The sequence below is a fragment of the Teleopsis dalmanni genome, chromosome X (genome assembly GCF_002237135.1).
Source record: "Teleopsis dalmanni isolate 2A chromosome X, ASM223713v2, whole genome shotgun sequence".
Classification (NCBI taxonomy): Eukaryota; Metazoa; Arthropoda; class Insecta; order Diptera; family Diopsidae; genus Teleopsis; species Teleopsis dalmanni.
The window spans coordinates 91,762,082-91,777,868 of NC_051848.1; the positions used below are offsets into that span (position 1 = coordinate 91,762,082).

The 15,787-nt window shown below is 28.5% G+C and overlaps 1 protein-coding gene across 1 annotated transcript in view; it reads left to right on the forward strand.

The window, feature by feature from the left end:
- The first annotated feature begins 11,377 nt into the window (after positions 1-11,377).
- Positions 11,378-15,787, forward strand: part of LOC119688696 — a 31,567-nt gene continuing 27,157 nt past the window's right edge. The window contains exons 1-2 of the mRNA XM_038103363.1: positions 11,378-11,882; positions 12,105-12,754. Coding sequence (XP_037959291.1) covers positions 11,378-11,882; positions 12,105-12,754 — 1,155 coding nt within the window. The remainder of the gene's footprint in view (positions 11,883-12,104; positions 12,755-15,787) is intronic.

Sequence of the window (15,787 nt, forward strand, 5' to 3'; positions counted from 1 at the left end):
CCATGGTATATTATTAATGAAAGTATATACCGAGATCTACAAATTCCCCTAGTTAAAGCTGAATTTGATAATATAAAAAAAAATACAATAAAAGGCTGACAGAGCATGTTAATCCTTTAGCAAGAAATCTCGCACTTCTGTCCATTACTTCCCGCCTAAAAAGAGCTGACCGTCCAGCCGTTAATTAATATTCAACAGCTTGAAGTAAAAACCGCACCTTTCTTTTTAGTAATCTGTTAAAGTTGAACCACTTTCTTAAGAAACCACCCAACATTCACTCCAATGAAATTTAACCCATTAATCTAAGTGAGGTTCGTGATATAAGGTTGACTTATTTTATTTTATTTTATAAAATCTATAGTTAAAATAAAAATTTGTAACATTATGTGATTAGTTATAAGATTTTACAACTTATTGTTAGTCTCATTTTAAGAGAAGATGCAATAAATAAATGTATGTTTAAAAAAAAAAAAAAAAAAAAAATTTTGTTTGTTGTACATAAACCACTATGTTGTTGAATAACAATTATTTTTTTTTCATATTTACGATTTGTATATTTGTTTGATTGTATTACATGCTCAGTATATCTACATATATATAAATATCCACAATTGTCACCGGTATTCGTTTCTGGCTTCAGGGACCATGACAACGCAGAAAAAAATTCCGGTATTGAACAGCATCAAGACCAGGAACAGTATCACAGGGACGAGAGGTCCATTATATTGATGATGCGAAACCTTGGAATGAGTCATGGGAAGACGGCATGGGTTCTCAGGAGTTCGAAAGTGCCCCGAAAGTACAACAGCGGCCTATACTATTTAATAAATGTTTTTTTTGAATTTAAAGAGAAATAACATAGATGCAAGCGGTCACAATCAGAACTTTCTATTTGTTATTCTGATTTTTTGTTGTGCAGTATACGAAGATTATATATAGGTGTAGATATACATTATACAGCTATTCTTTTTTTTATCTGAAGAATGGTAAAAAACTAATGTAGGGAAAGAAATGAAATAGGAAATGTGGTGAGTTTTTAGCTAGTTTATAGTTTTTTTTTAGTTGAAAAAATTGAATTAAGAATTAGAAATATATATATATATATATATATTTAATAGGTTTTTTTTACTTGAAACTGATAGCAAATTGATAATCAAATTAATTAATTGAAGTATAAGTTTAGATTGGAACAGTAATAATATCTATTATATTATTGTCTATTAGAGAAAAAACTAAACTAAATATATATAGACTAAATCTATATATATATATAAATTTTAATTTTGCAAAGACAAAGAAAGGTGCAATATGTATGTATACATACATCAACACTAAAATAAATAATAAAAGAAATCAAAAACAAAGAGAAGTATTATAAGTAACACTCTTTAACCGCGTTACTCTTACATACAGATTCGACTCCTCGTTGATGACGTCACCAGCAAGACCACTTGCAAATAGAACTAAACTACAGACTCACTTTATTTTTGCACTCTTAAACACCTTTACAGTATGTAATTCACTGCCTATATACATACATATCAATTACATTTATCTATACTTTTTTTTCTTTCAAATGTATGTTAAGAAAATATTATTTATCCTATTGTTGAATATGAACAAAATAAAATAAATCATACTATAAATACATAACTTAGTTTTCTAATTCCTTCGGTTTCAAATATTAATTAAATTTAATGTTCAAGATTTAATACTAATAAAAATCATAAAAATTATATTACAATAAAAAAAATCTTATAAAAAAATTTATAAAGAAAAAATGTACTAATATTATTTAAATAAGATAAAAAAAAATTTTTTTTATTTATTCGCCACTTAGCTGTTGTTGTTGTTGGAATGTATCATCCATTTGTAATATGAGATCAATTAGAAAAATTAATTCCTCATCAAAAAACATTTCCTTCAATGTGGGGTTTTTGCTCTTCGGTAGATTGTTCTTTGCTGCCTTGTTGATGCCAATGAAACAGTGATGTTATTAATTCGTAGCCATCAGTTATGTGGCAGGATCAGTTTAGAAATTTTTTTTTTTGTTTTTTTTACAAATTAGATAACATTGTAGGTAGCGTAAATGTTTAACTTACATATCATACACCACATTTGTTTTAGGAATCTCTAACTTTTTTTTTTTATAAAAATAAGCCTTTTCACTTTTAACTGAGGCTGGGCTGGTTCATGTGAAAAAACTGGGTTTAAATCACCAACCAAATTCTTATTTCTTTTTTTTTTTTTAATTTTTTTTTATGAATTTTATATTCGCTTTCTTGGTGCGTTAATTTGATTTTTGCAGTTCACTTTAGTTAATATCTAATATCCTTCAATTATATATAATACAAATTTCACCAGTAAAAAATAAAAAAACTTTTCAAACTTATTTGCGGATATCGATCGTCTCTTTACAAATCAGTCGTTCAAGAAAGAGCCCAAAATCACTCACAACTTTCCTTTTCATATCCCTTGTCCTTCCGTAATTTAACCCGTTGATCCACTCATCCCGTACAATTTCCGAGGTCGTTCTTTGAACCTCCAGTTAATACTGATTTGCTTTGCACATTCCGAACGTCCCACCTGCACTACCCACCTTTTTCTTTATAACTTATTTTACTACCTTCGCAACTCTTAAAGCTTTCGCTGTCAATTTGATCAAAACCAATCAAAACAAAAATGTACAAAAGCTTTTACTCATTTATTTATTCTGCAATGTGCGAGCAATGCACATTGGTAGTGTTTAATAACAAAAAAGATACTAAAAAAAATTAGTGAATAATATATATATAATAAAAAAATTATATATATATGATTATTAAAAAAAATGTGATCCACCGCTCACCATGGAAAAGAATACTGGTGGAGGAAACAAGTGTTACCTGGAGTGGAGCTGGACGTCGCGAAGTGGAGCTGGACCGAGGTAATATCATGCTTGCACATTTAATGCTTGTATGTCTAATTTTTTCTTTTCGTGCAGGCCTACATAACAACCTCCATCATAGTACGCTTCAATGGACTACGTAGCCAATCGATCTGTCCTGCTGTATGATGCAGAAGCTTAAACAATTAGCAACAGTGATAAGAAGGCGTTACGAGTATTCTAGAAAAAATTTTTCAGGAAACCCATGAACCGCGATATTTGAATAGTAAAGCGCATATAAATTCTGCAGCTTTGCTGGTGTGGTCACGTTGTGCGATGGGAAGAAAGCGCTCTGGCTAGAAGAAAAGGTGTTAGAGAATGTCCGCGACAGCAAGCCATTGCTCCTCGTTGATGGCTGGAGGGAGCTACTAATCATTACCGTGGACCACTGACTCACTCCTTAAATTGCGAACTAAGTAAGTATGTATTCTTTAAATATGTCTGCTTAATTATATTTGCTTTGTGGAAATCGAATAACGTAAAATTGTTTTTAATAACAATTAAAATTAAATCTTTTATTATTTATTATTGCCGCTTTGTTGTCGCAAATCACTACACATCCATAATTTTGTCGCATATGTCACGTTACTTAATTACTTATGCCTCAACTTAAAATTAATCCTTTTGTCTATTTCCCGCAGGAGCATATTACTTATGCATTATTTCATTAATTCAAATCGCGCTTATTTAATAATTCATGTTTCGGTTAAATATTTCATCCTCTTGTATTGTGATTGGGAGTGTTCATTATTACAACAAATAAGGTGTTGACTTATTCCCCCGTACCAAACCAATTCCCAGCAATCGGCACTAATTAAAATTCGCGCACAAGCAAATAAATTTCGAATTACTTACTTTGATAAATTGTGAACGTTCAATTTCGACCGCAAGTTTATAAATTTTCAATAGATGCGAAGCTCAAATTTCAATAAAAAACACAAAATAAAATAAATCGACTTGACATGCCGCATAAATCGTCCTCCACCACTTGCAGGTGTCTCTATGAAACTGAAAAATCACCGCAAGATACCAAAAAATGTTCTTCAAATGAGAAATCCTCAAGTAAGTCGTTAACTATTGGCTTCTTTTGGGTCATTGACTACGACCGCAGGCTTAGAGTAAGCCTTTTGAGCAACCGCAACCATTAGAGTATGGAAAACATATTCCTGACTTTGGATTGTACTTCAAACTGTCGAGATTTTTATTATTATAAGCAAAAAAATAATAAATAAGAATTATTAAACAAAAAATATACACAAATTCTATATATATATATATAATATAAAAGAAAAAACCGGCAAAGTTTCTGAGGGTATCACAATGGGCAATACATGGCTCCGAATGGAAGTGCTGACAGTTGTCAGCCAAACCTCCTAACCTAACCATATAAAAGATCAATAGATTATAGAGATGTAATCTTAGGTATTAATATTAATATTAATAGGTATTAATATTAGGTATTAAGTCTATTTTCTCATTCCTCTTTCCCATGATTACTGGAATGAAGTTTCCACATTGCTGTGGAAATCTTCCTCATTCATTCCTAAGAGGTGGTTTTAGTGGGTTCAAGTCTCACACACTGTGGCTTTCGATGCTTTCCACCTACTGCAAAAAAAAAAAAAAAAAAAAAAATGTAATCTTAGACTATAGATTAAAAGATTATATGTAAAAAAATAAGAAACAATTACCAAATATAAATAAATAAAAATTAGTAAATGAAAAGTTAAAAAAATTAAATTAAAAATTTAAAGTGAATAATTAAAAAAGTAATGAATAAAAAATAATTTTATTTTATTTCAACCCACATGCCAACTGTCTGGCACGTGGGTTGGGATGTACACTAGGCTTCGTAAGTTATTTGCCTATGTATGCTCGGGCAACATTCTTTACTAATGGGATGTTTAAATCCACGAGACTTCTGTTATTTTTCGTGCGATGAAGTTTTGCACTCTTTGAATCTTTTCTATATTTGTAGAGCAAGCTGAGCAGCATAAACTAATTCCATAGGTCCATATCGGTTTAATGACACAGTTATAAAGTAAGACTTTGTTTTTGAGACTTAGTTTGCGATATGGGTTCATATCTATGTGCTTACTATCTATATGTTTGATCCAAGTTAGCCTTGGACATGTCTCTTTTCTTAGTGCAAACGTTATTTTAACACTTTTTAATTCATTTACTTTTAATCTTCATTTAGCCAACCACTCCTCAACAAGACACAGATGAAGTGACAAATTCTGAGAGGCCATTTGGAAGTTCTATGTACACTAAGAATTGCAGTATCGTCAGCAAAGTTGAGATTTTATGGTTTGAATAGAGAGGAAGATCAGCTGCATATAGTAGGTAAAAAAAGGGCCCAAAAACACTTCCCCGAGGAATACCTGAGGAATTTTCGTAAGTAAGCCTTCATGCCAAACCTTTTCGAAAGCTTGAGCAACGTCCAGAAAAATGGAAATGTGATATTTTTCTTCTTGGAAAGCAGTGTGGATTTCACTTGCAATTCTGTGGACTTGTTGTATTGTTCCATGATATTTCCTGAAACCAAATTGGTGATTAGGTATTATTTTATGAAGCATTATTTTTATCAGAGAAACTTTTCATTGCTTTGGATAATAGTCAGTAACAAGAATGATATTAAATATTATGGTTAAAAATAAAATTACCTTGTCAGGGAGAAGTTTTATCATTTTGCCTATAATATGATCAAGACCTGTTGTCTTCTTAGAATTTGAATTTGTTTGAATTGCTTCTTTTACTGCATAAAGACTTAGTGTAATTGGAGCTTTCACCTTTACTGGAAAATGAACTCTGGGGTGTAAGTTGACGACTTCTGGATTTGGTTGAAGTACGGTTTTTAAGTGATTAACTAGAACAGATCCATTTTCTTCGTCACTTTTAGCCCATGATCCGTCTAGTTTTTGAATGGGAGGATCACTTTAAATAGGTGCTTTAAATTTTTTTGTTGCTTTCCACAAAGTATGATTGTTTTCTTTATTAGGCCCAATATTCTCTAAATAAAGATGTATTGCAAGATTTCTATGATTGATCAGTGTATCTTTAAGTAATTTAGAGAATTCATTAAGTCTTTGTTTAGCGTTAGGAGAACGATACTTTTACCACTCACGTCTTCTATGTCGCTTTACTAAAATTAACTTGTCAATTTTGCTGTGGGAAACAACTTTCGTACGAGTGGATTTTCTGTAAGTTGAGGCCTCTTCTATGGCATTGGTTATTGTTTTATTCAGTAATTCCACTACTTTATCAATATTTGAATGACTTCTAAAAGCTGGAGTTATGAATTGGAGTTATGCTATTCTGCATTATGCTACCGTAATGCGACCAGTTGATAATTTTTTTTGCTGATCTGATATTCTGTATCATTTTTATTTAGTTTTAATAAAGTTAATATATGTTAACCGGAGAATGATCTGAGGATAGATCAAATGATTTTACTGCAGTTATATATTTTCTATTTAGTCCTTTAATAACACCAAAGTCAATCAAATCAGCTTTTTTATCTGGATGTTTGTCGTCATAATATTTATAACTATTTATTTGCTTTACAACAAATAAACAATTTTTTTGCTTCAAATGGGTCTCTAATAACAGCATAATATCTATGTCATATCTATATAGGAAATCTTGAAATTCTAGTGAGTGTTGACTTAAACCTTTATCGTGCCAATCGCAAACAGTTGGCGCATTCATTTGGCCTTTAACGATAAAGCCATAGGAGTTTGGTTTTGAATCATACTTTGTGTAATGTTATTCATCAGTTCTTGCATCCAATCCATAAAATTGTCCATTTTTTGAATAAAGGATGAAAGTATTGATTCAGTGTTTAAAGACATATTGGTGATTTCAGAGTTATTGCTGTTAGTTGGAGTATTCTTAACAACGTTTGCATATGAATGCAGATTTGGTTTGTTATTTGAAGAAGTTGCAGAATTTTTAATTACATTATAGTAAATTGATTTGGCAAAATATTAGCAGAATTTATTGTATTCGCTTGAGTTCTACTTACTTTATTTTTAATTTTTTGTTTTAGTTCAATGAATACAGGGCAACCTCTATAATTTGCTGTATGGTTTCCACCGCAATTTAAGCAACATTTATATTTATCGTCAACTTTGTTCTGCGGACCTTTTTCAGTTGGGTGATATTCTGAACATATCACGCATATACTTTCTAGATTGCAATATGTTCTTGAGTGTCCATATTCCTGACAATTAAGAAATTGAATTGGTTCTCTACGTTTATGGGGTCCTTCAACCACAATTTTCCTGTGAAGTAAATACCTTAGAGAATAAATAGGATGTATTTCACCTTTTTCAAGTTTTTTTTACAATCAGTCTTAAGTTCGATTTTGAAGAAGGGCTGAGGTATACGCTGTCTATTTATAATTGTAAGTTCGCTGTTTACATTAAAGTGTAGTTCTTCAAGAGCTTCTTGTATTTCAATTGGATCAAATTTAGGATCTATACCTTTGATTACTCCAATAAGACGTTTATGTTACTAGATTTAAGTTGATAAGAGTAGAATTTTTTATTGCGTTCCTCAAAAGCATTAATTACTTGTCGAAAGTGATCTTCTTTATACACTTGTATTTTTGTTTCATTTATTTTACCTTTTTTTACTGGAGCAATAAAAAAGTTATTTTTCCCTCTTAGGCTAGACAGCAATTTTACTGTTTCATTAGAGCTTATTTCTCTTAATAATATTGGTGGTGGGTTAGCTGAGTCTACTATTTTGATTCCTATATTTTTATTATCACTTTCGTCTATAACTATGTCTATAACTTTTTGGATTTCGCTTGTTTCTGATGTCTTGCATTGGTACTCCAAGGTAGGGCAGTTTTCGATTTAGTGTTGCCAAGCGATTGCATTATAGGATTTATTTGGTAAATATCTGTTTGCGTTGTTTGATTTGTAATTACTGGATCTGATCTTCTGTTAATATAAATGTATCGATCAATACCAGTCTACAAAGCTGACCCTTTACCAGTATTTGTGGGCTTTTACTCCTCAACAATGAAGAGCTTTTATTTAATATAGTGCTTTCGTGGGCAAGAGTTTGTGTTTCTATATTTGAGTTTTTTACCGATTCGAATATCGATGTACTCACTGGAGTATGTAGTGTTTATTTGCGCGGGAATTAAGGTGATTTGACATTGTCCATTATTTTCAAAAAATTGGTACTCTCACTTTTGTTAAATTTACCTGATTTTAGATTTAAATCACCAGAATTGGATGGCATTAATATATTATTTTTAAAACATTATGTTCTGTGCCTTACGTTCACGATAGTGTAAATAGGCCCAATAAATAAAGAAAAGTCATTTTTAATGGTTTTAAAATATAAAAGAAAACTTGGAATCACTTTTTTTTATTTAAGGATTTAGAAAAGGCGTCTTTTTCGCAAAATTTTGTTCATATGTTATTTCAGTTTGAATTAAATTAATTAACAGAAGCTGTATTTCAATACACGTCCGACTTTCAATACACGTCCGTCTCGAAAAATTATTTTTGTCGTTTGACAAGATATGTAGATCGAATGGAAAAGGGGGTAAGGGGAAATTTTCAAATTCAAATAATTTTTTAGTTTTAATTAAGTAAATTCTGACCATAAAAAAGATGATAAATTAAAAACAGTAAATAAAAAAATAATAAATATCAATTATAAACAAATAAATATTAGCAAAGAAACAATAAATAAAAAATGATAAATAACAATAAGTAAAAAATAAAAATTAATTAAAAAATGAAAAATTTTTCTTGATGTAATTCACTATAGTCAAAAATTCTCTATAAAAAAATTATATATCAGAATAATAAAAAAAAAAACCATAAGCAAAAAAATTATAAATAAAATTAAATATTTTTTTCTTTTTCAGAAAAAGTATATTTGTTGATATCGCTTCCATAAACGGATTATCTTATATTTCTGAAGTATTGTTAGTCCCTAATGTTTTTTAAACAGACAGTTCTCTTAATTGGAACGAATTGCAAATATACTAATTAAGTATATTTATAAATTTGAACAGGCCTTCGTGAACAAATATTTTAAACTAAAACCAATAATAAGTTGTACTCTCATATGCCTTGAGGAAGGAATGAAAACAATTTCGAAAGAAAAAATTAAAAATTATAAAGAAATGGAAATAGATTTTTAATAATATAAAAGATAATTTTGCAATATTTTTTATTTAGATTAAGCCATGAATAACCTTTATAATATTGTTAGAATAACAAGTTCTAACATCCTGATTCGAAGTGTTAGTGGTTTATGTATAGGAAAAAACTATATAAATAAATACATGTACGTATAAAAATTTTTTTTATTGCATGAGTTCACTCAAGTGCTCAAACAACGGACACTATAAAGGTGTTCTAAAAGTGAGCTCAGAACAATTAAATACTGACTAAATATCATTACTAAAGATGGATGTGAAGTTTAACTATGTTAAGCGGTTTTTTTATGAACTTTTAACATCAGAGGCTTCATTAGCATACTTTACTTTAATTATTACGTTAGTGCTCAGTTTGACTATCTTGTCATCTCCATTCGCACTTGTGTCTAGTAAAAGCAATGGTACGCCAAAATTATTTGCTCGAAGCAATTATTATGTATTTATGTACAATCCATCGACTCAGTGTTGCAAACAGTGCACCATGTATCACGGTTTGATTTGCCTGTCTGTTATATGGATTTACTTGGCTCTTAATGCAACTTTAATTGCCTTAATATCCTACAGAATGTTTTATTTTATTGCATATCAATTGTGTTGACATTTGTGTAATGCCTATATAATTTATTTGAATTTAATAGCTAAAGACATTTGCGGAACAATAACCTTAAGAAACAGAAAACAAGGACGAAAAACAGAAGACCGAATCAATGTGGCATTCACAGATTAACATGTATGAAGCAATCAGTTGTTGGTCAAAAAGTTCTTATGTAGATTGTTATGTATATAAATATAAATAAAAAATTCATAAAATAACATTGATAACTACTAATATATTTTTATGTTTTAATTTAATATATATATTTATATACTAAATGGAAGTGCAGGAAAGTTTGATTACTCTGGAGACCTATTTGTTTTTCGTATAATTAAAACAAACAACCAACTGATATGGTTTCAGTTGGTTGCACAACTATAAATACATATCTTTAGATATTTACTATTTATATGCAACCCCTTAATGTCATTTATATTGTATCCTATCGTATATTAAACACCATATTAGAAGATTTGTGCAAAAATGGACGAATCTGCGTCTCGGAGCCACTCATCAATCCCATCGTCCAAGTTTCGTTAGCATCTCAGCGTGGATTCTCACGTGCTACAAAAAGATTTGTCAGTTTACTTTGAGTTTTAATGTTCCAGGTTCCTTCCTATCCTTGATTTCACACAATGTTGTGTTTGCAATATTTGTTCATGATCTTGAATATAAGGTTCAGATATTACTGGATATAAATTAAATACATATATCATTTTTGTCTAACATATCTGGTTAATTTATTATCAATTTGTTTTAAATTTTTTAAAAAAAATTGATCATAAGTTTATTATATTGATGTTTGACTCAACTCTTTAGTGTGAATCAATTGTATACTAGTCTATATTTTTTTAATAGAGAACAAATATCACTACACTTGTAATCGTACAGTTCTTAGAAATCAATAGACCATTAAACCTAAAGAATAAAAGATTGAAAACAAAGATCGTTATCTATGATTGGCTATATTGAACAAATAAATTAGTAACTAATTTTAACTTTTCTTAATTATTTTAATATTCAATTACGATGCTAAATAAAGGCTCCTGAATTTCGAAGTAATTTTATATAATAGATACAAAAGGATTTTCAAATTATGTTATATTTTCTAGAAATTTTATTGTAGACAATAAAATAAAATAATAGCTAAAATAAGACAATAGCTAAAATAATTATTTTAAACACATTTTTAGTGAAACACCTACCTGCAGGCTTATGGTAACAAATTTAAAAATTTCCAGAATAGGATGAAAGGCATCGGTAGCTGAAAGTAAACATTTTTTATTACTTTTTTAATTAGTTCTGCTAGTTTACTTAGTTAATGCTTAATAAGTTAAATTTTTCTAGGAAATGTAGTTACTACGGGTTATTTAGATATTACCTACCTGTTCCGCAAAATTTTAAATTAACCGTCATAAATTGGTTCGTAAATTGGATCGTTGATGTTGTTGCAAAAAGAGACAAGAGAGAAGGACAAGACTTGGTACACGTACACATTTCATTTGAGGGTTTATCTCATTATAAATAGACTGTATCAGCGCACAAGGATTCAGATCGAAAAATTCAGCGAAAGAGTGTCTATAGTCGTTAGTACCGTAAATCGTGTTTGATATTATTTTTTATCATATTCAGTTTAATGTCAGTAAACGGAAAAAAGCTCGTCAATATGAAAATCATGAATGTAACATCCAAAGAGCATAAGAAACTGAAGATGGGCCAACTAGTCTTTGCTAAAGTTAGAGGCTTCCCACCATGGCCAGCAAAAATTACAAAAGTGCACCATATCAACAAATTTTCCGTGTACTTTTATGGGACTCAGGAAACGGGAGACATCAGCAGACAAAATCTATTCACCTATCATGAAAATAAGAACAAATATGCAACGGAGAAAAACTTAAAAAGGCGCTTTTATGGAGATGGCATCGCTATAATTGAATCTGTGTTGAAGGGTAAAGCTAGTGATCCTGCTGAGTTATTTATTAAGATAACTGAAACACTAAACGACAAAGAGAACGTTCCGCCCAATGAAATGAAATCAAATGTGAAACGTAAACGGGACTGCTGTAATGAAGTGTACGATACTACTGTTGCTCAACCTGCGAAGAAGATGGTTCTGAAGGAAGGTGATGATCAAACCGATGATGTTAACATGGAGACAGATAATCTGGAAGGTAAGTAATTATTTTGAAAAAAGCCTATGTACTTTTAATGTATCATACTCATATATATATATATATATATATATATATATATATATATATATATATATATATATATATATATATAATATATATATATATATATGATATATATATGTCATAATGACAAAGCCTATCATAATTAATCAATTATAATATTTTAACAAAAACTATTTGTTAATTATTTATTTCTAGACATTGCCAGAACTTGTCAGAAGGAAGATGGAATAACGCCTAACTTGTTGCTATGTCTAATAAAAAATGAAGTATTCATCGGTATTAACCTAGACTATAAAAAACCATTATCTTTTGCTTCAAATTATCAGCGCACTAAATGGGAAGTGGCAGCACGCAAAAAAGCAGAAGAGCTCAAAAACGATTTGGAAGCGCGGCGAATCAAAATTAAATCTGTTAGGGATCAAATCGTTTTACGTCCTCCAATAGATTTAATAATTACTGAATTTGTACGTCGCTTACTTAGCGGAATGTCGGATGCAAGAAAATTATATCTGACTGAGCTTTTTGAAGTGTTTAAGTGTCGAAAGGTGCGTAAATATCTTGGATTGCAAGACGCGTTCATCGACGATGAGTTCAAAATATGGAATAAGTTTGATATACATGAAGTTATTCCATTGCTGTTAATAAGATTTCCATATTGCATGGATATAATAGCTCATGTACGCCATTTTGTTGAAGTTTCAAAACCATGGGTATCCAGAGCAAGTAATAGAAAAATTAGTACGGATGATGAAATTGAAAAGCTCCGACGGGATGCCGTAAAAATTTACTATGTTTTAAGTAAAGTTTTTCATCACAAAAAAACATCTCCCTGGCTGTGGGACGGCGTATGTGACAAAATTACACAATTTAAAAATTTCACGCAACACCTCAACTACGACCAACGAAATACTCTGGTGGAAGATACACTCAAAAAACTGTTGGCCCAACGTTGCGTTCAGAAAATTATTACAAAAAAAAATCGAAAAACTTTAAATTGTAAACCTTTCTAAAAATTTTGAAAATACATTCATTCAACACATCTCTATAAAATAATAATAAGTTTTGCCATATTTAAATTATCTCACTACTTACTTAAAATTTAAAATAATTAAAATATTTAAATTTAAGAAAAAAATTTGAAAAAACTAAAAAATGAAAAAACGCTCCTAAATTTATGATTTTGTGAAATGTTAATTAATTTAAATATTCATATTTGCAAATTTTAAATTAATTAATTTTTTATTTATAAGATTTATTATAAAGAAATCAAGATTTATATAATAAACTTATTTAACCCATTAATTCAAGTTGCTAAAATAGTTTATAAGAAAGTTTTATCTTGTGAAGCTTTAATTAATTAAATCAATTTAAGTTAGTATATAAATTATTATTTTATAAAAACTTTTATATCGAATTTTAGTGAAAATTTTAAAATTAAAATTAATTTTAAAAACTTATTCGATTTTTTGATAAGAGATGTTAACTTAAAAACTAAAATATTTTCATAAATTAATTTAATATATTTAATTAATGTATTTAATATTTTCATTAAATAATATTGACAAAAAGAAATAAAAAAGCATTCATTTATTTTAATTTTTTAATTAAATTTTTTTTTCCTTTTTATTATATTACGTATATAATTTAATAATAATAATTAGTTTTTTATTCTTACTTTTTATTCTTTATTCTTATTGTTTATTTAACACATAAAATTATGAATGTTTTTTTAAATAAAAAATAACACATAAATTTATGTTAAATATTTAATTATATTTTAATTTTTAAAAAAAATTATTTGTATTTTGCTCCGATGAGATGTTTGATATTTTTAATATTTAAATTTATTACTTTAAAAGCAAAACAAAAATTAAGAAAAACAATGAAATAATTTTTTATGAAAATTAAAATATAATAAAATATTTAACACCAAAGTGTAATTTTTCATTTAAAAAACATTCATAATTTAATGTGTTAAATAAACGATATAAGTCCAATAGTAACAATAAAAAACTAATTAAATAACAATTTATTATAACTATTAAATATTATTAATGTTTAATATTATATATTATTATGTATATATTGCATATATATTATATATTACTTTAATATTATAATATTACATATATTAAATATATTAAATAAATATCAATTTCTAATAAAATTATTTATTAGTAAAAACTATTGAGATGAATTTGAATTTTGTTTATTATTTTTATTAAACAATAAATTGTTTATAAAAAATTAATTTTTTCATATTTTTAAAATGTTTTTAGTTTTGAAATATTTGCTTTAAATAGATTATAATTTAGATAGATTATATTTAGTATATGTTTACTAAAATTGGTGGCATTCTGTTTTCCTAACAGAGACGAAAGTGTCGAGGAGGTAATCGAGGAGTTTTTGATTACTGACAAGATAAAGAGTTATTTTCTCCTACTCCAGAACAAATTGAGCAGGAATACAGAATGTGACAAGAAGTCGTTTTTTAGGCACTTATGTCGTTTTGTCTGTCCCATTTTGTTGAGAAGTGATAGAGTTGGATAAGCCTTTACTGTCCTATTAGTGAGAATTGCGTAAAGTGGGAATATATATGAACAAAACAAATAACAAGTTTTTTTGCTTTTCATGGTCACTTCAAAAACTAATAGTAACTTACAAATTCGAAATAGGCCTCATTCCAATATGAAAAACTTTAACACGTTATATTTAATTTATTTTTTTTTAGTAATGTCGACGTTTTGAAGTTGGACTTCTGGGTTTAGAGATCTACTCTAAACCCAGAAGGGGGCACAATAGGCCCGATGGTCGCAGTGCCACATCCCCTAACAATAATAATAAATTCATTGGTTGTATTGGTTTTAATTATATATTGAGCAGATATTAAAATCTTTCCTATGAGAGTGTTATCTGCTTATTTCATTATAAGTTTGTTGCTTTTAAATTCCCTGAAACCAAGGAACTGGGCATGGTTGTAGTCGTGTGTAGTTCACAAATATAATAAAATTGAACTGAAGTAATATTTTATACGGGAAATAGTTGCCATTAGGTAGTACTCCATCAATATAAAAGATCAAAATTTCATTACTTTCTTTTTCGTTACACGTCAGTTTTCATACAGATAAGTATTAAGATGCTGTTCTCCAAAATTTTATGCCTATAGTATTTGGTTAAGAATAATATCAATGCATTTTTGTGAAATACTGAGAGGATACCCAAACTAGGCGTTCCAATATATATGTTAAAATAAAATTTATTATAGCATAATAATATACGATAAAATAATTTATGAAAATAACCTACCCCAATGTAGGTAAAACTTTCTTTTACAGATACACCATTTCCGAATACAATTTTTTTTACACCAAATTTTTAAACACCTCTCTAGAACGAACAAAAGTTAGAACAAAAGATACCTATTATCCACTTAAAAGAGTTTTTACTTTATTTTGGTATGTATTTTAATCCGTATAAATTTTTGAAAAATAATATTGTATTCAAAGTCCCAAAGCATTGAGAGGCTTCACTACTTCAAATACATCTAGGACCGTAACAGTTGGTATTTTAAAAAAAGAGTCAACTAATAAGTCGCCATATGAGACAAAATTAAGAAATTTTAACTAAATTTTATTTTTAAAAAATGATTATTTTTATTTGTTTTTTATTTTTTCACACACAAGTTACTTGAACATTCTGCTTTTCATTTTAAAACGTAAAAATTATTATTATTCTTGCGTTAAAAACAAGAAAAACTTAAAAATAACTATTATCTTTGAAAATCAAAATACAAGTTGGGTGTTTTATTTTCAAGCAAAATCATAAAACGGTTGATATTTAATACACTATATTGACAGTAAAACAATTGTCTTAGTTAT